At 43.6% G+C, this 23,126-nt stretch overlaps 1 protein-coding gene and 1 non-coding gene across 4 annotated transcripts in view; both read right to left on the bottom strand.

The window, feature by feature from the left end:
* Nucleotides 1–23,126, bottom strand: part of ZFHX3 (zinc finger homeobox 3) — a 264,815-nt gene that overhangs the window by 31,445 nt on the left and 210,244 nt on the right. For 2 of the 3 annotated variants that reach the window (XM_050772654.1, XM_050772653.1), the window contains exon 5: nt 15,372–15,479. In XM_050772654.1, coding sequence (XP_050628611.1) covers nt 15,372–15,479 — 108 coding nt within the window. The remainder of the gene's footprint in view (nt 1–15,371; nt 15,480–23,126) is intronic. The other variant, XM_050772655.1, reaches the window with a different exon arrangement.
* On the bottom strand, nt 7,536–7,595 carry LOC126945204 (U7 small nuclear RNA). The gene has a single exon (XR_007722366.1). It is a non-coding gene; the product is annotated as a U7 small nuclear RNA (small nuclear RNA).

Genomic DNA, 23,126 nt, shown 5'->3' with positions numbered 1-23,126 from the left:
GCTCAATAGTGTGGATGAATGGGCACCGAGGCTGAGACCACCCAACTCATCTCTCTCCCAGAGCTGAAAAGCAAACACAGTAACCCAGTGCAGCATTAGTTTCCTCATAGGACCAAAGAGTCCATCCTCTTCCTTGAATGCTGAACACATGATGAATTGTGGTGAGGTTGCAGAGGTGAGAATTCTGGTTTCAGAAGCCACTATTCTTTCCCCCTGCATGGAGAGGGGAACTTTTTTTTTTTTTTTTTTTAAACTCAAACTGCTCTGGAATTCTAAAGCTTCTTTTGTGAGCTTGAGCTAAGGACCCATTATAAAGTGTTTTAAAAAATAAAATCACCACTTGCTCACTCATTTCTCTTTCTTCCCAGTAATACAACAGCCCTGCTTTAACATGAAATGCTGCATCCACTGGTGCACAAACTTCAGGTTCATCTCCTTTCTATCTAGGACAATCTTCATCTTTATTAGATCAAATCTGTCTAGAAGTGGACATTAGCCACCTGCAGCTCACTGGCCCCTTCTCTAAAGATAAAGCAATGCCATTCTTATAACAGATTCTATAAACATCCAGTTACAATCTCATTGTGTTTCCGTGAGTGATGTGGGAATGGCTCGTAAGAGTTAACTATGGCTGACCCATGCCCCTCCCTTAATTGACCTTAGACATTAAAATGTCAATCCCTATCATGACATGGTACCAAAGTCGTTACAACATTTCTGTAGACGGACAAACAGTTGTGCAAGTTCTGGTCAGGTGCTGTGGCTCACGCCTGTAATCCTAGCACTTTGGGAGGCTGAGGTGGGCAGATTACTTGAGCCCAAGGAGTTCAAGACCAGCCTGGGCAACATGGTGAAACTCCATCTCTACAAAAATTAGCCAGGTGTGGTGGTGGGTGCCTGTAGTCCTAGCTACTCAGGAGACTGAGGTGGGAGTATCACCTGAGCCTGGGAGGTTGAGGCTGTGGTGAGCCATGATTGTGCCACTGCATTCCAGCCTGGGTGACAGAATAAGACTGTCTCAAAAAAAAAAAGAAAAAAAAAGTTTTGCAAGTTCTCCATCAACATGCTAGATGAGAGTTTATCACAGGCCACAGTCAGAAGTTCTCTCAAGTTTCTTCTCTCTGAACAACTTCAAAAGGGCCAGAGTCTCAGAATCAATTTCTACGTCAGTTCTGTCACTAGCATACATCATAGGCATAAGTAAATGAAGTTGATGAATACCAAGAGAGAAAGTACTGTGGTTTCCCACTTTGAAGCCTTTTCTAAACTTAAAGTCCAGAAGACATGTCACAATATACAAAACACTCTTAAAAATCAATTACTGGTCACTTTAAGCCTGCTATGATGTCACATAAGTGAAATGGAAATACATGCACTCCAGAGACAAGACATACTTCAGACAATTGCTGCCTGGAACGTTTGGTTTATACTGGCAACAAAAAAACAAACAACTTGAAGCGTTAGTAACTGTACTGGTTTGTACAATAATGACAAAATGATTTGGAAACAATCTAGATATCTTACAATAGGGCATGGTGTAAGTAAACAATGGTACAGCCATTCTACTGAGTATTAGAAGACATTAACACTGACTGCTATGAAGCAATATGGAAAAATCATTGAGAATGCAAATCAGAAAAGAAGATAAAATGTGTACTATCTCATTTTACAGCTATGTAAAAAGCAGGTATTAGAAAAAAAGACTAGAATGATCATTGTCTTTAGGTGATGACATCAAGGACCACTTTATAAGTTTTTCACAGTCATTTCATTTTTAATATTATAGTTATCAGTTAAGTTCAACCGCCCATGAAAAAGTTGGTATTGGCTCTATACTGTGCAAAACATCAGATGATATTTTTTACTTTGCTGGTAAAAGCAATTTCTCTCATTTTGGCAGCTATAAAATATGAAAATATGTGTTAAATCTCAGAGAATCTTCCACAGGCAACATGTTGGGCTCCTGGGATTTCAAAGGGGATAAAAATGTGGTAAGGAATCATGCAACTGAATGCACTATAGATGACAAACTCTATAAAGCTAGGAAAATGGGATATTGTGACAACGAAATGCTGGGTCAAACTCCTACTCAAACTTAACCGGATGTGCTCGCTATGGATTCTACGCCACACAGACTTTCTAGGGAGTGAGAAAGCACTTGCTCTGCTTGTTAGTGTTACGGTGGCCCTACCCAATGCGCGCTGATGAGGCGCAGGAAAGACTAGCATGTCCCTGTTATGGAGTTCAGAAATTCAAAAGTCGGCTTTCTGGGCCAACAGTCACCACTTCTCCTCATACTGTGATGAGTTGGCCAACTAAAACTCACAAAGACAAATACTGAGAGAGACAAACCTGTTCATGATTGTCTATTTTATCCTCTTGGGCTACTCTGCATTCTAGGCAAAAGTATTTCATTTCAAAGGGAAGCACAGTTGTCAATACATGGCTCCCTTAGGGGGAAAATCATTTATGCATGGAGACACCAACTTCCAGATATCCTTTGATTTTATCATATTTGTTTTAGAAGTATTTAACCTCTAAAAATAATTACTTCAAAAGTTACCCCTCTACTCAAGCTAGTTAGAGGGAATAGGGAAGAGAGCTGATAAGCATTCATGCAAAGTTTTGTTTGAAATTTGCAAGAAATGGTTTTATTATATCATAAGCATATAGAATAATTAAAATATGGCTAGCAAAACTTCATGTAGAAAGTGACTTACTTTAAGGAACAGTATTACTTAGAAAGCTTATAAAGTGGCCAAAGACGGTAGAAGCACAGCCTTTCAACATTCACAGTCCCTTATAACTTTACCTGATAAAACCATTCTTGCTAGAACAAATTCTCATGTGATCCCAATCTTTGCTAACAAATTCGACATCCGAATCACTGAAATTCTGGCCACGGAAAACTTAAGAGTTGTCCTTGCAATCCCAGTGGACTTAATGCCAACACAGGCTTCATTTATCATCTAGTAACTCTATACAACTCTGAAGCCAAGTAAGGCGTGGAGCCGCTGCTTCATCAAAGATAAACCTGAAGAAAAATTGCAAGTGAAGTAAATATGGAACCTTAAGGTCCCTCATTTTCAAGATATCCACTTGCCCTCCAAGAAAACCAACATACTGGCAGAATTAGTTTCTGTGTTTCCTGAGCAAAATTCATCTTCTCATCACTCAGCACACCAGTGAGCTATTGGCATGGTGGGCATCCTACGATGCAGACCAGTAACCCTCTGGCCAGCGGCCTCCCTCCCTTGGTGAGATCCTGGGCAGGCACTGAGGTGTCCACGTTACTGGGAAGTTTCTTTTGCATCTCTTCATGGTAGAGTGACTCTTGGAGGTGGTAGTCACCAAAGTGCTGATCCTCTTCCTTTCTGAGGTCCCAAGGTGAGCCCACTGAGGGCCTGGGATGCTGCCTGACATTTGAACCTTGTGGAGAATCCAAAGGCAGCCACCACCCCCACCTCTCAACTATCAGACTCTTAGCTAAAAAGTATCACTGACAGCCCCTCCATCTAAACTTCCATCTCCCAAACCAGCAACATAATGGAGGAACCAATTAAATGATTATTAATTCATGCTACTTTCCGTAAGCCAGAGGTTCTCATCGCCTTGCATTCCGTAAACCAGCTTGCCACCTGCCCCAGAAATTTACAGCAATCTTTTCTCTATCTCCGTTGACTAGCGAAAAAATAAATTCACACAACTCCATACTCAATGTCTGAGCTGGGATAACTATTCCAACACACGAGACATATATGTATCATGAGATCTGAAAATGGTCCTTCAGCTCATAATTAAATGGAAGGTGCAATGTGTGTTTCCCATAGCTCCTCTCTCTCAGCTTCTCATACCTCATGCTCCCTCTAGACAGCACAAATGCAATGTTTCCAGAGGGTCATCTGTGCTTCTGGATTTTGTGATCTTCTGACTTTCATTGAAAGTAGAGTTACTCTTGGCATTTGCTTGCAATTCCTTCCCCAGAGGATAGGCTGGGCTTTCTTACTCAAATCTCCTGTGGAGCTACTGCACTTGATAAGTGGCCAAAGATCTGGCTAAATTTTCTTCCTCCCCCAATAGAGAGAACAACAGTTCCTTTAAAGAATCTGCTTTCCTGCCAGCTTGGTCTTTAAACATGCACGGTCTCATTCTGCCTCCAACCAAGCACTTAGAGATGTTTCAAAGAGGAACAGGGGTAGAGGGGAAGAGGATTTGTGTGAAGCAGATGCATGCACATGTCCACTCAGCAGGGGGCGGTCTTCATGCCACAGCTAGAAAAGAGCTGAGGCTTCTCTCTTCCCTATCCAAAGGAGCAGGATCTGTCTCAACATCCAACCTGGTGAAGTTAAGAACCTTCTATTCAAAACACAGTCTTATTCTCTGGAAATGCAAGCTATCTTGCTCCCATATATCCCTAGAAAACACCTACCCCCAAAAGCAGAATATGCCTACACAGGTATGGCAAGACACAGAGGTTCCATCAACTTCACAGACCTTTTGTTTCTAAAAAGGATTTCAAAGAAAATTTGATTTATACTACACATAGTTATAAGAGTTACTCAGGGAAAGGCTAATTATTTTTCTTCTCCAACTTAAATATGAACAAAATAGGTCAGCACTTTAAAACTCCAGCAGCTCTTAGGTGTTGTTATGATTTTACTTTTTGTTTGGAAATAATTATAGCTTCACAGGAAGTCACAAGAACAGCATAGAAAGAGCCCATGTATACTTCACCCAGGTGTTACTTATTAAGCAGTTTAGATAAAGATTTCCAGGTCTTCAATCACTCTTCATCGTGACCCTGCCTCTCTGGCTCCCTCCCTCTCTCCCCAACCCCCAATGTTGCTTACATCTAGCAAAACCTAGGGCCCTATGCCTGTCATACACCTTCCCTGTCCTTTAGGAAAGCTCCATGCCTCCCTAACCCAGCAAGGGCTCAGGACCTCCTGTCTAGTTAAGAAGTAGATCTCAAAACCTCACGCTTGTCACTGAGATCGCAGCCTTGAGGTTCAGCAAATGCCACAATGTGTCAGACTCCCAGGCAGGGTTCACTGAAATACAGATCACAGCCCCTGTCCTAAGGTTCTAATTCAGTAAGTCTGGGTCAGATAATTTGCATTTCCAGTTAAGTTCCCAGGTAATGCTGATGGTCTGGGGACCACACTTTGAGAAGAGCGGTCAGAGCCAAGGCTTTGTGTAATAGGTAGGAACCACGCTGCTTTGCGGTCTAACTAGAATTAAATGAGAGGGCCCAGCAAGCATGGGCCAATCTGTCAGTCCACTTTAAATGACTCTGATGACATGATACTCTCATCTAAACTCAGGGATGATAGCCAGGTCCGGTCTCATAGCCTAGATGTTTTAAAATACCCTCAGGCCACCTGTTTACTCTAAAACAAATGCAGACACCTTCAAAACCAGAAATTCAGAAGGAATAAGCTCCACGTGTTCTGTTAGCAGCGTAATCCAGAAAAAGGACAGACTCCCTTGTTTACAGAAATCTCTTTATTTCCACATGTCCTATCCTGGAGAGCCTCTGTGAAAAGGGCGCAAATACCTGTGGGCCCCTTCCACCTTGCAGAAAGAGGAAGCATCTTTTTAGTGCTGGCTTCCCTAGGCCAGGCACCTGCGGGCCTCAGCAGCTGAAGGCCCTCTATGCTTCAGCTCTGGAAGGATGCACAGACCTATGCTAGCCCCCATTTGCACAAGTCAGCAATCTGGGAATGGGGGTTCAGGCACCATTCTGTGGGGCCTCTGCTTTCTCTGCAGGAAGCAGCCTCTCTGGCAGGCTCTGGAAGCCTCAAGGTGGGATGGTGGGCACACAATGACCGGTGGGTGCTGCTGCTTGCTCTGCATATTTGGGGAGAAAAACAGTGCTGAGCCCTAAATCAGAGACATCAATCTGTTGCACTAATTCCTTGCTGAAATATGCATAAGGCTGCTTAACCACACTGATCTGAGTTCCCAAAAGGCCATTCACATTTCAGTTTCAAGACACCTTGCTCCCTCTGTGTCAGGTTTGCAAATGAACCACCAGTCAAAACAGAGCCACCACCTGGTTTAGACCAACATCAGCTGTTGGTCTGTTTAATCAATTATAGGCATTGGACTGCCACCATGAGCCTGGCTCATGCCAGGATTTTGGAGGCCTGCTAAATATTCCTGATTTTGATTTTGACCTGATTCCTGACTTTGAGGTACTGAGTCGACCTGCCTGTCTTTGGCCTCTTGTTGGTTCCTGCAAAATATGCTGTCTTCCCCTGGCATGGCTTCCTGCAGCTATGGCCATGGTATCTTGTGAGGATGGGTGGCCACAGTCCAGGGACACACTAGGGGGTCTGCACTTATCACGCTTCCCTGTGGCTTCATTACAGGACTGTGAAGACAACCAGAGCGGGAAGGAACCTCAGAGACCTTTGGACCAACAAAGGAAAAAGCCCAGAGGTGCAGGACCTAGATCAAAACCAGTAGCATGCGAATCATTCTGGGATCGGGCCAAAGTTAATTAACAGAGGACCATTCAGTCTCCACCGAGTCAAACAATAATTAGGTTAGTTAGGGTCTCCGAGCCCCAACACAGTCTAGACTCTGAGAGACTGCAATATAGCAATATTCTTCTAGTTTCTTCTCCATTCCAAATCTGTCTTCCTAAAATACTAAATTTTATGAGTGAAAGTGAACTTGTGAACATAAACAGATAAAATATGGGTGTGTGTCCAGAATGGTGACAGATACAGAGAACTGCTGAATGTAACTTATCAGAACCTTACAAACTGGTCTTCCCTCGTGATCCACCTAGGGTTTGTTTTTCCTAGTCCAGGTTCCACAGGAAAGTGTGAGAACTTGTACTTAGGGAAGAAAGACATTACTCAGGTTCCTGCAAGGGTGGGAAATGGGAATGATTCTCCACTTTCCCCTCCAGATTTAGGCACTACGAAGACTGTCAACATCTTCTCTTGGTATTTTGTACAGTACAGAGAGATAGACACCCTACATTGAGTAATGTTTATATTTAATATCAGTGCTGCTTTCCATCTCCATTGAGTTCCCACATTCAGCTCACTCACAGTACTCCAAAGGCCTAGGATAAGTGACCTGTGTGAAAGTGCAGGGAGGTGGTTCTGGAGCGCCTTCAGGGACTCCTCAGGAACTGATGTTTTTTCACTTGTTTGCCTAAGGCCAAGTTCTCTTCACCCAAAAGCATCAGTCAGCCCCCCTTGCTAGGTAATAAAGCACAGTGCTTTGTAGCGCTGGTCACAGTTGGTTCAGATCCTGACTGTGTAACCTCAAGCATCCTATCTGACTACACTGAACTTTCCGTTTCCTCATCTGTCAGTGGGGTAACACTGACTACACACGGTTTCTGTGCCGCTAGCCAGAGATCAGGCATATGACGCCTACCACAGAGTCTGGCACATGGTGAAAGTGCAAACATTTGTTGCTATGGTTTCTTTTTTGGAAGGATTGGAAAATAATACTGGTGGGGCTATAAAACCACAGAACGAGGGGAGAAACTTGTTTATTTTTGCTTTTTTACGGGCTTTCCAGTGAAGACCAGAAAGCCTGCTAGACAAATTCTAAAAGCTGTAACACTGAAACTTGGTTTTTAGGACAAGCAAAGGCACCCTAAATTTGTCTTTTCTGTATACCAGGATGAGACAATCCTATTAACCCATGGATTTAATGTCTACAAAGCAGAAAGTAGAATAACTTGGACTTGAAGGTACTTATGTCATGCTATTTTACCAATTGATTGTTAATGAAACATCTGAACAGTATTAAGCACTTGCTAGGTGCTAGGGATTACAAAAATCAATGGTTGCCACACAGCTCCTGACCATAAACAGCTGACAACTCTGACAAGAGAAGCACAGAACTTAAGTTCTCCTCCTCCAATCTTCCTGTAAGTAGAGAAAGTGATAATGTTACATGTTCTTTGGCTTTATAATGTAGGAAATGTATCTGACTCAGAAGGCAAATTGGGGTTTGAGTGCAACTCTGACACCCAAAAGTTCCCAATCTATGAGCCTTACTTAGTTCTCAAGGCTGCAAAACGAAGGTAACATTGGACCCAAGAAGAATATGAGAACCTAATGAATGTGCTCTAATATCCCCCACGGAAAGGCACAATGGTAATTTTTTTTTAACAATCATGATTATAGTAACAGAGGTACTTTCTCATTGGCACAAAAATTAAAGCCAGAACAAAGCAGGCAAGATTAACATGGCCACTCTGTAAGAATAACATGCAAATCTATAAGGTATTTTCTATAGTGATGAACAATGATTTGCTCCTTAATCTACATTTTCACTGCCCTTTATCTATACCTTGATGATAGTTCTCATTATACTGTGTCATAATTATGTGATTACATATGACAACACTTCTAGAAAGTGAGTGTTTTTTTTTTTTTTTTTTGCATGTCCTGTACCTGCCTTAGATATATCTGTGCAAGAAAATATTTGTTCAACTGATGTAGTCCCTATCTCTCTTATGACTTACAATATAAATTCTCAAAGCCAAGACCTTTGAATTAACTGGAATTCGGGCAAGTCCAGATATACACCACAGCCTGTATCTATTTTGGCTTCCCAACATAAAAATAGTTCATGGTTTGTTTTCAATTGTGAGACAGAATTCCGCCTGCAGTGACTTTAAGCAGCCAAGTATACTGGAAGTGGCCTGGAAAAAAGAGTGGGCAGTGAGAGAAGGGGGGACAAGCTGACTCTGAAAAAGCTGACACAGTCACACAATTCCCATCTATGTGTGAAAACATAAAACCAAAAACGGTTTCCATTGGCAGGACCATGAACCACAAAGGGGCCACGCACAATGGGCTCCCAGCATTCCCTCACATGCACCCTACTGCAAAGACAAATTTACTTTTGGGTGAGGTGGAGAAATGAAACCAAGCACTGGAAAGATACAGAGTTAGGCCAAAATGATTTCTGTAGAGGTGTGGTGGTGGTGAATGGCCTGGTTTCTAGTCAGCAACAGGGTTGGGATATAGGTGGCCACTCAAAGGCATCCATGTGAGTCTCCAAGGACTCCTCTGTTGATGTCCTCATCACACTGGCTCTGATACCACAGTGAGTCTGTCCCAAGAACACAGAACTAGGTAAGGGCATATGGTGCTCTGACACCCCATCAAGAAAAGTAGGCTTGGTGCTGCCTGACCTCCATCAAGAAAGCCTTGAACCTTTTATCCAGGGTATATTAACTAGCCACAGACAAGGAAAATCTTGGAAAGTTATCAGCATTCCAACTTTAGTAATTAATATGCTCCAAGATTCTATACTACTCTACAACTCTCCCTCCCCCAGTCATATTTTATGGAGCTCCAGATTGTTAAGAACCCATTTGGTCCAACCTGCCACTTTACAGATTTGGAAATTGAAGTCCAGAGACTTGAGGTCACAAAGGTAATCTTAGTGGCAGAATTAGGCCTTGAACCCAGGGCTTCCGACTCCTGTGAGTCCTGTGTTTTTCCTAACACATGTTTCCTCTCAGCACATACCTTCTTTTGTCTTTAGAGACTCAATTTGGAAAAAAAAAAAAAAAAAAAGTATTTTTTCAGCCTCTTTCCATTCTTTGTCACAGATTATATTTCAGGCACTAAGTTCCCCATACAAAGGCATCTCTATTTATACAAAGCTGTAAACAACAGGGAAAATAGGGGGAGGGCTGGTAATAGATTTGCACCAAGATGTGCCTGACCTGCTTTTTTTCAACCTTAGTAATTAGAAAGGCAGCAGGTCTGAAGGAATTATTCATATGCGGCAGGAGCCATACACTATACATTTATGTTAAACATGTCAAATCCGATTGAAATCATGCCTGCCAGCACCATATTCCATAAACATTCTTTTCCCTAACAGTCACCCAGACCTCGCCAGCCCATTAATACTTCCTTTAATAGCAGTCTTCCATAGATTCAAATCAGGGATGCTCCACTACACTAATTGCTGTGTTAGGTGAGCATCATAGATTTAAAAAAATTAATAAAGTAAAATTCCTTCAGGCCAATCCTTTAGAAAAATGAAAACACTCAAACTACCATTCTAACTCAAAAATTTACAAAAATATAAACATGAATGTCAGTTAGGGATTTCTGAAGCACTGCTGTGGTGTCATTTCAAGTTGAGCTATTTCCCTGCTTCCCTTCCAACCCCCATTTTTTAAAAGCACCAATACCCTCTGGTCATCTTGTCCCAAATTACCTTAACTAGACTCAGCTTGGTGCTCTGTGGCTGGAAACCATGACGACTACAGGAATTAAATAACCATCTTGCTATGATTCTTTGCCAAGAGTTCAATTTTTCCCCTAATTATTGGTGATAAAGCATCACATTAATTGTGTATCACTTAACTTATTGCAATTAATGATTAATTGGATAATCACTGCATTAATCATTGCTCAGTTGATGACATGGGGGGGCTCTTAATTCGAGAATACACACATTCAAATCTATTCCAGTAAAAGAGAACAAGGGTCATTTTCATGTTTCAAAAGAGAAAACCACGAAGTTGGACAGTGGCAATAGCTGTGCATTAGGGAAGAGAACAAAGAACTTTCCTACACCCTTCATTGGCCCACAGGAGCACATCACACTTTCCTTGACAAGATGTGCCCCAAGGGCCTGTACATGTGCTACCACTCACCATCTTGGAACTCTCAGGTGGTTGGGACTAGTGGATATCCCTTGTCTGTGTTTCACAGAGGATGTACCTGAGCCGAAAGAGGCCAAGTGCCTCAACCAAGGTCATATGCTGGCTGGTGGGCTTCCTGACTCCAAATCTAGTCTTTCCACATCACCATCCTGCTTTCAGACTGAGCACAACACCAACTCCTTACAAGATATATGTCCATAGTTGATAATCCAGTTCATTTTGAACATCCTGGACGTTGTCGTGTTACTATAATCACTGTACAATGTCAGGAGACTTCTGCTCCTTATACTCAGACATAGATGAAAACTAGATCAAATGATCAAAGTGAAAATGATCCTTCTCTGAGAGATGGTATATTGGTAAGAGCTTGGGCTCTGTCCTAAATTAGAATAAGTGGAAAAGCCAGTGTGTAAATCTGCACCTGTCTGTATACCTTTTGGCAACTTGCTAGAGTTTCTAACCTTCCTTTTTTTCACATCATGGCACACACAAAATGATGGCAAACTGGGATAAACAGATGAAGCAGGACCTGTGTACCTGTAAGCAATTCACGGCATGCCTGCTGGGAAGGACAGGTGTGAAGCTCTAGAATGGTACCTGGCACAGGGTTAGAGCTTTATGAAGCCTTTATAATTACCGGACAGTTGCTATACCTATGATGCATTCTTTCAGGGTTAGTTTTGTTCCTTTTGGGTATCCATAAGCTGCATGTGTGGCTCTTTAAATTTAAATTGATTAAAATTAAATACAATTTAAAGTTCAGTTCCTCAGTGGTACTAGCCAGACTTTACCGGCTCAATAGCCATATGTGGCAAGTGACTATTGTATTGTTCAGGTCAGATACAGAACATTTCTATCCATATCGAAAGTTCCATTCAACAGCACTGATCTATAGTAATATTGCTCTGACAACTATAGGCGTTCCTAAAATCCCCAGAAGAGTGTTAGATTCCCTGAAGGCAGGCCCTATAATCTCACTGAATTTGTGATCAGTAGAACTCTGCCCAGTGCCTTGCATGGGGTAGGGACCCAGCCATTGATCGTGGAACTGACCCAGCCTTGGTTCAGATCACTATCTTGCTTGCTGTGCTGCCACCCAGGGTAAAAGACCTGACATCTGAATAAAAGAATCCCAAAGAGGGACACCCAAAAAGGAAACCAGGAGGCCCACTCCAAATGTAGAAATAAGTAGCTGAAAGTGTTCAGTAAAGATTACCCATTCCTGCACATACCCCAAAACTACAAAATCAATAGCTGAGAAAATGCCAATTATCCAGGCCCATTTGAAATATTATTAATCTCCATCATGAACAGCTGCTAATCAACATAACAAATTGTGAAATCACTATTTATTTACTTGCCAGGAGGAAGCATTCCCCATCACGTAATCAGATAGGAACAGCTCAATTTAGGGAGAGAACAGAACAAACGTAGATTTTTAAAAAATATATAAAAGACTAAGAATCCAGAAGAAAGCTCAGAGGAGGTTGCTGGCACCTATATCGATTCCAAGATCAAACTGGCCCAAGTACCTTAATAAAGCCTGTCATTACACACTCAGATACTATAGACAAAATTATGCTTCAGGTCAAAAGAGGATCATCTGCAGGAGTAGGGAAAGAATTTTCCCTTCTCTCTTTACTACTGTGCAGCTGGCAAGGTGCACCTCTGAGTTATTCATTCAATCACTCATTCATCCATTTTCTGTGTGTCTTTTGGAAGTAAAGATTAAGTAGGTCTGTTGCTTGAATGAATGCATGAGAAACGGGAACCTTATTAAGGACGTTCATTTTTTATGGTGCTTATTTTACGTCTTTTAGTAGTCTCCTGACTGCCTAGCATGTCCACTAGTGCTGTGAAGACACACTCCCAATGAATCAGAAACACTCTGAATAAGATTTAATTGAACTGCTCTCAACAAAGCCTGCCCTAAACTGGTTGGAAGGATTAGAGAAGCACATATTGAGTGGCTATCATAGGGCAGCACATACAGTAGGGGCTTTGCAAATGGTGGCTCCTGTTTATTATTTCTGTAGTGCCTTAGCACACAAAATGCAGAAAACATATGCACCAAACATCATTCGCACGATCCCACTAAATCCTTGTATGTTGCGCCTCCCTCAGCTCAAAATTCCGAGGAGCCACATGCTGCCTTGCAACAGAGGACCCAAAGAGAAACTGCTACCAGTTTTCCTCATCTTATATATCACTAAACCATTAAACAAACAACTTACATAGAGCTTACAACATGCCACGCACTGTTCTGAGCTTCCCGTAGTCAAATAATCCTCACAGCAATTCTAAAGAAATAGGTACCATTTTTAATCCTCATCTCATCTGAGGAAACTGAGGCACAGAAAGGTCAAGGTACCTTGAGTGGGGTCACACAGCTAATGAGTGGCAGAGTCAGGATTAGAAATCAAGCACCCAAATCGTGACAACAAAGGACAGATGGCCCAGAAGGTCACCCAGTCGTCAAACTGTGTTTGTGAAATCCTTTTCCCCAGCTCACTTGGTGATCTGTTTAACTGCTATCTGAGCCATTTGTTTCGCTCTCATTCAACGTTGAGGCAAAACCAGGATCATGGTCCAGGCAAAGCCCCACAGGAGGATACGTCCCCCACTACATTTAGGGCCTTCCTTTGAGCACAGATGGTCATCCTCTATTCCTCGGTCCTACCTTACAAATCCTCCTAGGGTGTTTGGCCGTAACCCTCAATGTTTTCTGGAGTTCAGGCTTCTGGACACCACACAGGCCAATCTGAAGGGGAACGCTAAGCACGGTGGGCAGCAGAGTCCACCTGGTGTGCCGTCCATTCATTCGGCTGCAGTATGGCCCTGTCTCTGTCTCCCAGGAAACACTGAACAGTAGTGCATCGCCCACCCTGCGTATCCCTCCCGATATTTGGGAACTATTGTACTACCTCTCTAATTTCTCTTTTCTAGGCTGAATGACCCATTTCTTCAGCTTCTTCTCAAAGACAATATTTCTCAGCCCTTCAGTCATTTTCATTGCTCTCTTCTGGCCTCTCTCCAAGATTCTGTATCTTGTTTAAATAGTGAAGGCCAACATTGAATATGATTTAAGAACAGTCATGCCTGGAAAAGTAACAAAGGCCCAATGAATATGGGCTCTAGAAAGTAAATATTTTCTCAAAAACAAAAGTATTGTAATATTAATCATGGTAAGAATTAGGTTGATCAAATAAAATCATTTTTGTTGCCTGTCACATCATTTCCTCTTATTTTCTAAAAGACTTAACTGTCCCCTAAGTCTTCTCTGAAGTGACTTTGCTCCTCCTCAGAAACCCTAAGCTTTTTTAGTCTCAGCTTTTCTTCCCTTCAATATAGAAATCTTATCATCTTGAGAAATGGCCGTCCTCCTCTCAACACCAGTTTTTCCAGAAATAGCACTTTCTGTCTTGGCTTCTTCAGTGTCTTCTGCTTTGGGTAAGATGTCCCCCTTCCTGGCTGCACTGCTTGTCTCCCCTTTGGGTGGTTTTCAGCATGTGAGTGCTCACCCTGGGGGAGGGGGAGGACAGGAAGAATATCCAGGGCAGGCACCACCTGTGCAGGGCCCTGCCCAGGCCCCCAGATGCAGGACAAAGATCACCCTTCACTGCTGACTCCCTTAGAATTTTTTTTTTTTTTTTTGATCACCCAGGCTGGAGTGCTATGGCATGATCTTAGCTCACTGTAGCCTTGACCTCCCTGGCTCAGGCACTCCTCCCACCTCAGGCCCCCAAGCAGCTGGTACTACAAGCGTGCAACACAATGTCTGGCTAATTTTTTGTAGACACAGTGTCTCACCATGTTGCGCAGGCTGGTCTCGAACTTCTGAGCTTAAGCAATCTGCCGACCTCAGCCTCCCAAAGGGCTGAGATTACAGGCGTGAGCCATTATGCTCAGCTGAGAATCCTTCCCCCCCCACCACCCCTCCCACCCCCTGCTAAGAGTCTCACTCTGTCACCCAGGGTGGAGTGGCAGTGGCTGGCACGATCAGGGCTCACTGCAGCCTCAACCTCCAGTTGAGGGTTCAAGTGGTTCTCCCACCTCAGCCCCCCGAGTAACTAGGACTACAGGTATGTGCCACCACACCCAGCAAATTTTTTTTTTTTTTTTTTTGAATTTTAGTAGAGACAGGGACTCGCTATGTTGCCCAGGCAGGTCTTGAATTCCTGGCCTCAAGTGATCCTACCACCTCAGCCTCCCAAAGTATTGAGATTCCAGGCATGAGCCCCTGTGCGTGACCCTTAGAGAATCTTGAGGCTAAGAATCAGGGGTGACCCTGATCAAGTTCCACATGACAAATCCCTCCACTGGCCTTGGGAGCAGGTGGGACCAGCGACTGGACCTTCAATAGAGGAAGAATGACATCAAGGGCATTTTGGTGAAGAGCCACCAAAGAGAGGTGACCAAAACTGAGATGCTCTTGCACAGAGCTTGGCACTTACCTGGATACTCAATAAACAAGTTGGCTTTGGTGCCACTTAAAAAGCTTAACCATTAAAACATATAGTATAATAAAGGAGAATATAGGTGACTGCTCAAAAAAGCAAAATGAAATCCCCCTCCCACATGACCAAAGCCAACAGAGTTTTTCTGGGCAGACTAAGGATGTGTCTGCTCCCTGACTTGTTCGCTCCATTCTTCCAGGGAAGGAAAGATTAGAAGGTTCGAGGGCAGCCACGCACACTACCTGCCCACTTGCCCTGGTCTTTCTCGCCTCCACCCTCTTGCTCCTTAGCAAGCTCCTCTGGATCAGCAGCTGTTTCACTGGGTCCTTCAACATCTTCAATGGCTTCTTCTGAAACAGAAGAAAAACATGTCAAGGGTTAAAAATAAAAAGAAGATGAAGGACTTTTGGCCCCTATTGCAAAGAACTGCCAACCACAAAACAGACACCAATGACTCGTCCCCCTTCTCTTTCCAGAGGCTCCTGAGAGGCTGACTGTGCTAAGGATATACCAAGGTCTGGGTAAGCAGTGGGGACTTTCCTTCTGGGTAAACAGCTGGTATGAGGTTGTGACTTGCCCCAGACATGTGGCCATTAGGTATTTCCAGATAGATTCTGAATGCTTCACTTGACTAGTTCTAACTAAAAAACCAATCCTGGCTGAAGCAGCAGCTCCACCTGAATCCCTGAAGTTGCATGCAAGTGTTTTACACTTGAAAATGCAACACGTGGCCACCTGTTCACTTCATGCCTAGCTCCATTCCCAGAGCCTCCCAATGCCGGTCTAGGCATTGGCCTAGACCACCCCCCAGTCACTGACCCCTCACAGGGCTCACAGTGCCTATGCATGTGCCAGAGGGTGTGGGAGTTGTTGGAAGTCATTCAGGTTGTGAAGAGTCATAGAGTATCAGTGATATGAGTTCATCAGTTTGAAGAGTTCCAAAAACCAAATGGCATCTTGTGAGCATGCCAGAAGGCAGTGGTGGGAAGTGAGATTTGTAGAGTAAAGGATAAAAATTTGTAACAGAGTCACACACTTTCTTTTTGAAGCAATTCCATCCTTCACTCACTACGGGTTTAAAACTAATGCAGGAAATGTCTCTCCAGTTCAGTACACAGTGCTACAGTGAAGGCAGAATGATGGCTGCCAACGCTAGGTTGCTTATGAAGTGAAATGTCATTCGGCCAAGTGGGGAAGAAGAGAGTAAGATACTCTAGATACTGAGGGAAAGAAGGGGAGACACTTCTCTCTTGCTTTCCTGGCCCTCTGAGTCACATTACCCAGAGCATGCATTCAGTAAGAATGGGCTAAGGGAATGAATAAAGTGGACAAACCAAGGTGAAATAATTTTAATAAAGATGAAATTATTAGGAGGCTATGAAGAGGACATTTTCTCAGGTGCGCAGGCATGAGGGCAAGGATGCCCACATCTGTCAGTAGACCAGACCCCAGCAAGGAAGTACTGGGTCTGGCTTAAGAACACTGGATCAGGCCTCTGTTGAGCACCGCCAGAGGTCTCTCCAACCCCAATTCTACTTTTCAGTATTTTAAAGTATCATGCCTTCTGACCCTCTAGAAAACAGCCTCTACCCTGACGCTACTTTTCAGTTTTTCGAAGTGTCATGCCTTCTGACTGTCTAGAAAACAGCCTCTAAATGTATCTCACGAAGAAAGCAGGAGTACAAAGTAAATTGGTCTTAAAGAGTTTCAAAAACACTGAGGAAGAAGGTGTCTATTTAGAATCAGATTGTCTTGACTCAAGAGATGACAGAGGTCCAAGGTCTGGAAAACTGAACTAGTGTCACAAACGTTCTTTCTTCCTTACCACCAAGAGGGAGCTTATGAGGCAGTCACTGGGAACACAGGTGAAATACGGTACTGCTTATTTTCATCTCCAACTCATATTCCACATATAATTTCTATGTCTCCTTCTTTGTCTCACTGCACAATAAAGTCAACATCAAGTTTCCCTACTCTACCCTTAGTTCAAACAGAGAAAAATTAGGCAACCACAGCTTGAAGTCAATCAGTTACAGAGCCCCACATTTCGACACCATACATCATTTAGCAGAGAAAACATGTATAGGTGTCAGTAGAGTAATAACAAATTACACAGCATGACACAGGAACTATCTTCATTATGTCCAAGTGGGATGTTCCGAGCACATTTTTAGGCTTTCAATAAAATTGTTCAACACTATAATAAAATTCATCTTTGAATGGTGATACCAGCATTCGGTCAATGAATATTATTACATTAGGTCTACCCAGATGAGCTAGGTCCCTTAAAGGATCCTTATTTGTCCTAATACATGCTGTGACACAAAATATCTGTAGTGTTGATACATTTATGCCTAGTGTTCCATTATTGGAACACTAAGCTTGTGGGAGTTATTTATATCCTGCTGCTGAAGGTCATCACCAGGGTCTGATTTTTCACACAAAAAAATTTTTCAATCTCTGGCATAAATGGGTTAACCAAATTTGATTAGGCAAAGAGATGGCTCAGTGGCCTCTCATCTCTAGTGCATACACATGACCACCTTAGATGGGGAGAGTCTGACACCTACAAACTACAGAACACCCTGAGATGGTGATGAGCAGTGTCTGAAGGTGCTGCTCAGCAGACATGGGAAGGGATGTACCCACTGGGGGACCATCTCCAAGCCAGCACATTATACAGCCTGCAGCTATCACAGCAGAGCATTAAAAACTCACGGTCACCCGACACTGACCCCAATTCTTTGAGCCTTACCAAACAAATTGTTGAGAAGCTAGAGACTGTAATGTATAAGCAGATCATTGATGCATCAAGCATGGAAACTGCATGTTGCTTTGTGAATATTCCTGGAGCTCTCATTCTGTGAGCCCACTTGGGCCTTTGCTTTCTTCCCTCCCTGCCCTACTGCAAGCAGAAAATGAAGGCAGCTGAGTTCCGATGAGAGGATCAACGAAAGAGGTTATTTCAAGAACTTATTTTGCTTATCTCTCTTTTTTTTAAAAGATTTACAAATCAAGTCCTCTTCTTGAGTTCCTAGGTTTAATATTATCATTTGTGATTCATTCACTAAAAGACTGCTCTATGCGTGGTGGAAGAAGAAATGATTAGGAAAATCCTGGATAAGCCAGCTCCCTTTCAAGGGGATCAGTGTAGTGTCCTCAGCCCCCCACCCCCACCTAAAAACCAGGTCCCATTCAGCCCAGCCAGCTCATCTCTGCAGTTCCAGCTGTGACCTACAGGTGTCGCCCTCCGCATGGCGAGGCCCGGAAGGGCTGCTGGCTGCAGGAGGCAGACGAGTCTGGGACACCTAACCTGAGCATGTGGAAATAATATATGTCTTCAAGTGAACTGTCTGGTCCTGTAGATATAAAATAGGACGTTCATAAGCAGTTACACCATCTGTCTTTATACCATCATCATCAACAGCAAGAGGAAAAATAGCTCTTTAAAATGGATGAAAGCCCAGGCTGACAGTAACCGGAAAACTGTGAGCTCTGAATACCAATAAAGGTAGAGAAATGATTAAAAAACAGAGACGCAAACTGAAAATTCCTCTGGACAGCTCAGGCCCACAATGCTTTGCAGGCAGGGTGTGTTTTATTGGTTCCGAAAGCATAAAGCAAGCTGCTTACCAAGAGCCAGGCCTGGGGAAGGGCTTGGTCTCCCCGCCCTGGAAACACGTGGGAACCAGGGGCAAAATGGCATCCCACTTTGAAACAGAAGTCTGCGTCCACAGGCTAAGCTCCTAGGGCTGTTATCTAGGAGCCCTTGTTCTCTTTAGGAATGTAGATTTGATACACACATGCTGGAGAATGGAGGGGAGGTTTTTTGTTTCTTGCTATTTTTCCCCACGGATCACAGATTGCATTCCCCCCTCTTCTGCGAAGTCAGTGGCAACTGGCTGGGTCATTATTACAGAGGCTGCAGATTTTTTTCCCCTATAATATCAGCTACTGACAGATGATGGGAAAAGTGAAGACTTGATGGACTGATGATCAGTTTTATCTGGAAAATCCTGTCTTTCCTATAGAAAAAGAGACCAAGACACATAACAGCCACTGTGCCATTTTTAAGGCTGAAACAGACAAATCAAAACCATCTTCTCCTTCAAGCATTTAATGGTATTTCTGATCCCAACCAGAGCACACTAGGAATGCTTTCCCAAGGGCATGGCCAGGATCTGGGAGAGGAGGTCATCCCCACTCCCCTAGTCCCACCCTGGTTTTGGGCAGGAGGTAGCAGGCCCAGTGCCTCCCAGACAGCTCTGTGTTTTAGAAGACACCAGAGAAGGTGCCTTTAAAACCTCTGTGGAAGCCCAGAGTAGTCTCAAACTGGAGTACCCCCTCCTGTATGTGTTTTCATATTAAAAAGTTAGGGAAATAAAAGCAAATATTGGAAAACTGCAATGTCTTCCTAGGGTCCCTTCTGCCTTTCATTTCCGTCTTCAACGGTGACTGAAGGCCTTTAAAAATCTCTTTTCTGGCTGGGTATGGTGGCTCATGCCTGTAATCCCAGAACTTTGGGAGGCCGAGGTGGGCGGATTGCTTGACCTCAGGAGTTTGAGACCAACCTGGACAACAGAGTGAGACCCCCATCTCTACAAAAAATGTAAACATTAGCTGGGTGTGATGGCACACCCTTGTAGTCATAGCTAACTCAGGAAGCTGAGGTGGGAGGATTACTTGAGCCTGAGCAGTTGAGGCTGCTGTGAGCCATGACTGCATCACTGTACTCTAGCCTAGGCAACAGGCAACAGAGTGAGACCCTGTCTGAAAAACAAAACAAAACTCTTTCCATCACCACCTCCTTTTTACAACTACTTCTCCCAAATAGCAGTTACTTACTAGTGCTTGGCCAAATCCATTCCATCCTGCTCATCAGTCAGGCCACCTGGTTAAGTGCAGAGCCCTCAAGTGCAAGAACTCCAGCAGATAAATACCTTCTAAAGGGGAAAGCTTCCTAGGATAGCTTCAGTTTTCAAAGGGATGATACCCCAGTCCCAGAAAATTTCCCTTCAATCAAAATGGTTTTGCTGACCACAAATGCAAACTGATCTCTTAATATACCTTATACTTAGCATCTTGGTAAAGGTGACTGCACAATTCCCCCATCGGTGGTGAAATCTGCTTCCAAAAGAGGCAAGCGTGCCAACTGGCAGCCCTATGGGAATTTGCACCAATCTCATGAACAACCTGGAAACTGGTTCGTGAAAGCAGCACCAGGCAGAAGCCAAAAATAGAGGTGGCATCACCACAAAGTCAGCATTCAACCCCGCAACCTCACTGAACACACTCCCTGAATGCATCACCCAAGAATATGTTCCAGTTGTTAAAAAAAAAAAAAAAAAAAAGGTACTATTTTCCCAAATAATGGGGCCGAGTGACATGTCCATGGGGGTTATTCTACGAATCACTTACAAGCTTGAAGGAAGGGGAGTCAATCAATGATTAAGACTAGTCCCTCTGTTCCTAACTCTTAACAGGATAATGCAGATTAATTCAAACCTTCCCCAAACCTGACAAAGCCCCCATAGTGCCTTCGTGTGATAGAAATTTGGAAATTCTCCTAAGAATCAGGGTATCTGTACCCGAGGCTCTCACATGATCATGTTACTTAAATAATACACCAATCTGTGATCCCCGAAGAATGAAATTGTTCTTTCCTTTTTCTTTGGAGGGAGCGATGTTTGCGGGTGGGGGTGAAATAAAGTGCGTTTGCCTGTCGGCAGGCTCAAGAGCTGAGAAACATTAGCTGTCATGAACCACAATCAAATCAGGTTTGAAATATTTAGCAGTGGCTTGGAAAATGCGGCAGTGCAGCTCTGACAGGCGAGATGTGCACAGACACCCACTTTCCATTATAATGGAAATATCAGGCCTGTTCTGAATATGTATAACCCAGAAAAATGTATTGATTTTTCATTCGGCATTAAAAAAATGAAATAGCCTGCAGCTGTCAAAAGCCTTTTGTTAAAAGCTCATCTTTCCTGGAATGAGGTTTACCAGAAACAAGTTTTAATTGTATATAGGACCTCTTCTTTGAAAAACAAAATAACCAATCTGCTTACTTTGAAGATAGAGTTAAAGCTTTTCCTTTCTCCATTTTCAACCTAATTAACCCAAGGACGACCACTGAAGCAGGCGGGAAAGGCGGGGTACACCCTGACCATCAGGAGAGACATGGAGGGTGGCAGCTACAAGTGGCGTTTGCTGGTGTCTCTGTAGTGGGTGGAAGGAAGGACTCGGGGATGTGTCTCGCTCTCTTGTTCCTCTAACTCCTGTGTAGGTGCGGCATCCTGAGACTCATTGTATACCCTGGCCAATCACTTTTCTTTAAGCCTTGGCTGACACAACTGGAAAACGAGGGAAGAACACTCTAGCGTGTCCAATCCTCTTGGCATTTTGTTATCAATGGGAAACCTTTACTGGCTGCAAATATTCTACAGAATATGCATGCTTTATTTTGCAAATACAGGTCAAATCAAATCCCACAATATAAAAGATGACTACTAAGGCCTAGACCACTTATTTCAAATAAAATCCAGTGCGTTATAATTCTGCTACAATAGAAACTTATAACAGAATACAATCTGTAATGCTGATAGACGGGCAATTGTGTTGCTCCCAGCTTGTTACTTCTACTCCCGTTTTCTCTCTCCAAGCCAGAAAGGAAGAGGCTAGTGGTGGTAATCTTTGTGACTACACCGATGGAGGTGTTGTGACTACACCGATGGAGGTGGGCCACTCCCTATGCCATTCTCCCTCTGTGACTTTTGGGCAAGTGGAATCTCATCGAATAGTGACCAGAAGTCCTGCCAGTGACTCTCCATGTGCCCCAGCTTATATCCCACCTGTACCGTGACAGCCAGATCCAGAATGTAGTAGCCTACTCTGCAGCATCTTTATTCAAATATTTGCTCTGTGGTTTTATTCCATGGTGTTCTTCCAGCCCCGACAACCCGGCTAGATGCCCGAGAGGTAACTTCCAAGCAGTCAGGTTTTCTGGGTGACAATGCCCTGCCTCAGAAATTTTCCCTTAAATCAAGGTGGTTTTGCTTACAACAAGTACAAATTGTTCTCTTCACACACCTTACACTCAGCATCTTAGTAAAGGTGACTGCATGTTCTCATGGATGTCCACGGCAAAGGGAATTTACCAATCTCCGTGGAAATCCTCTGTGGATAATCATCTAAATCAAAAAAAAAAAAAAATTACCAACCAACTTTGCCCATTCCGTCTTCCACCTCTTAGCAGAGTATATACATTCACTGAGGAAAATAGAGGAAGGGCCTGGGATCCAAACCAACACTGATGAGTGGGACATCTTGAGCTAACCCGATGGTAGTCCAGGCAGGAAACCTCAAAGGGGTGAGACTGAGTGCAGATGTGTGTGGGCGGTGGGGGCAGGGGAAGCAGGCAGGGGCTCTACAGCTGGAGCATCTATTTACTCATCAGAAGTGTAATATTTTTCCATCTTCTCAGGATATCATTTCTTTTCCAATAGGCAAACTCCAGTGCATGAATAAAGCTCAAGACATTCATGCCCATTTGCTCTCTGCGTGGATGATAAGCAGATGGGCCTGCCGCACTCCTGTGGGCCTGGGCCTCTAGAAGCTGCCTCTTCATTAGGACCCAAGTGCACTGAGTCAGTGAGACACAGTGTGGGAAAAACAGAGGCAGGTCTCCCTCCAGGGGCGCCATTGCCTTCATCCTTTTCCATTTTCTCACCCACTTAAGCTCTCTGCCATGCGAAAGACCTTTCACTATCTGCTGGACTAAACAGTCAGGGGTCAGCCTAACGCTCCTACAGGTAATTTTCCCACCCTGGTGGCTTACCAAAAATAAGTAGCCAAACTGCTAACAAACTGCTAGCTTGTTTTAAACAAAACAGCCTTCTTGAAGATGACAATGACACAAACAGATTTCAACCCTCTAAAAGTGAAGAGGATGGAATAAACAAAGAAACTGGGGTCACAGAAAACATCAGACACACACC

The sequence above is a fragment of the Macaca thibetana genome, chromosome 20 (assembly GCF_024542745.1).
Source record: "Macaca thibetana thibetana isolate TM-01 chromosome 20, ASM2454274v1, whole genome shotgun sequence".
Taxonomy (NCBI): Eukaryota; Metazoa; Chordata; class Mammalia; order Primates; family Cercopithecidae; genus Macaca; species Macaca thibetana.
The sequence above is the reverse complement of the archived record's forward strand: the minus strand, read 5'-3'. Positions and strand labels throughout refer to the sequence as shown.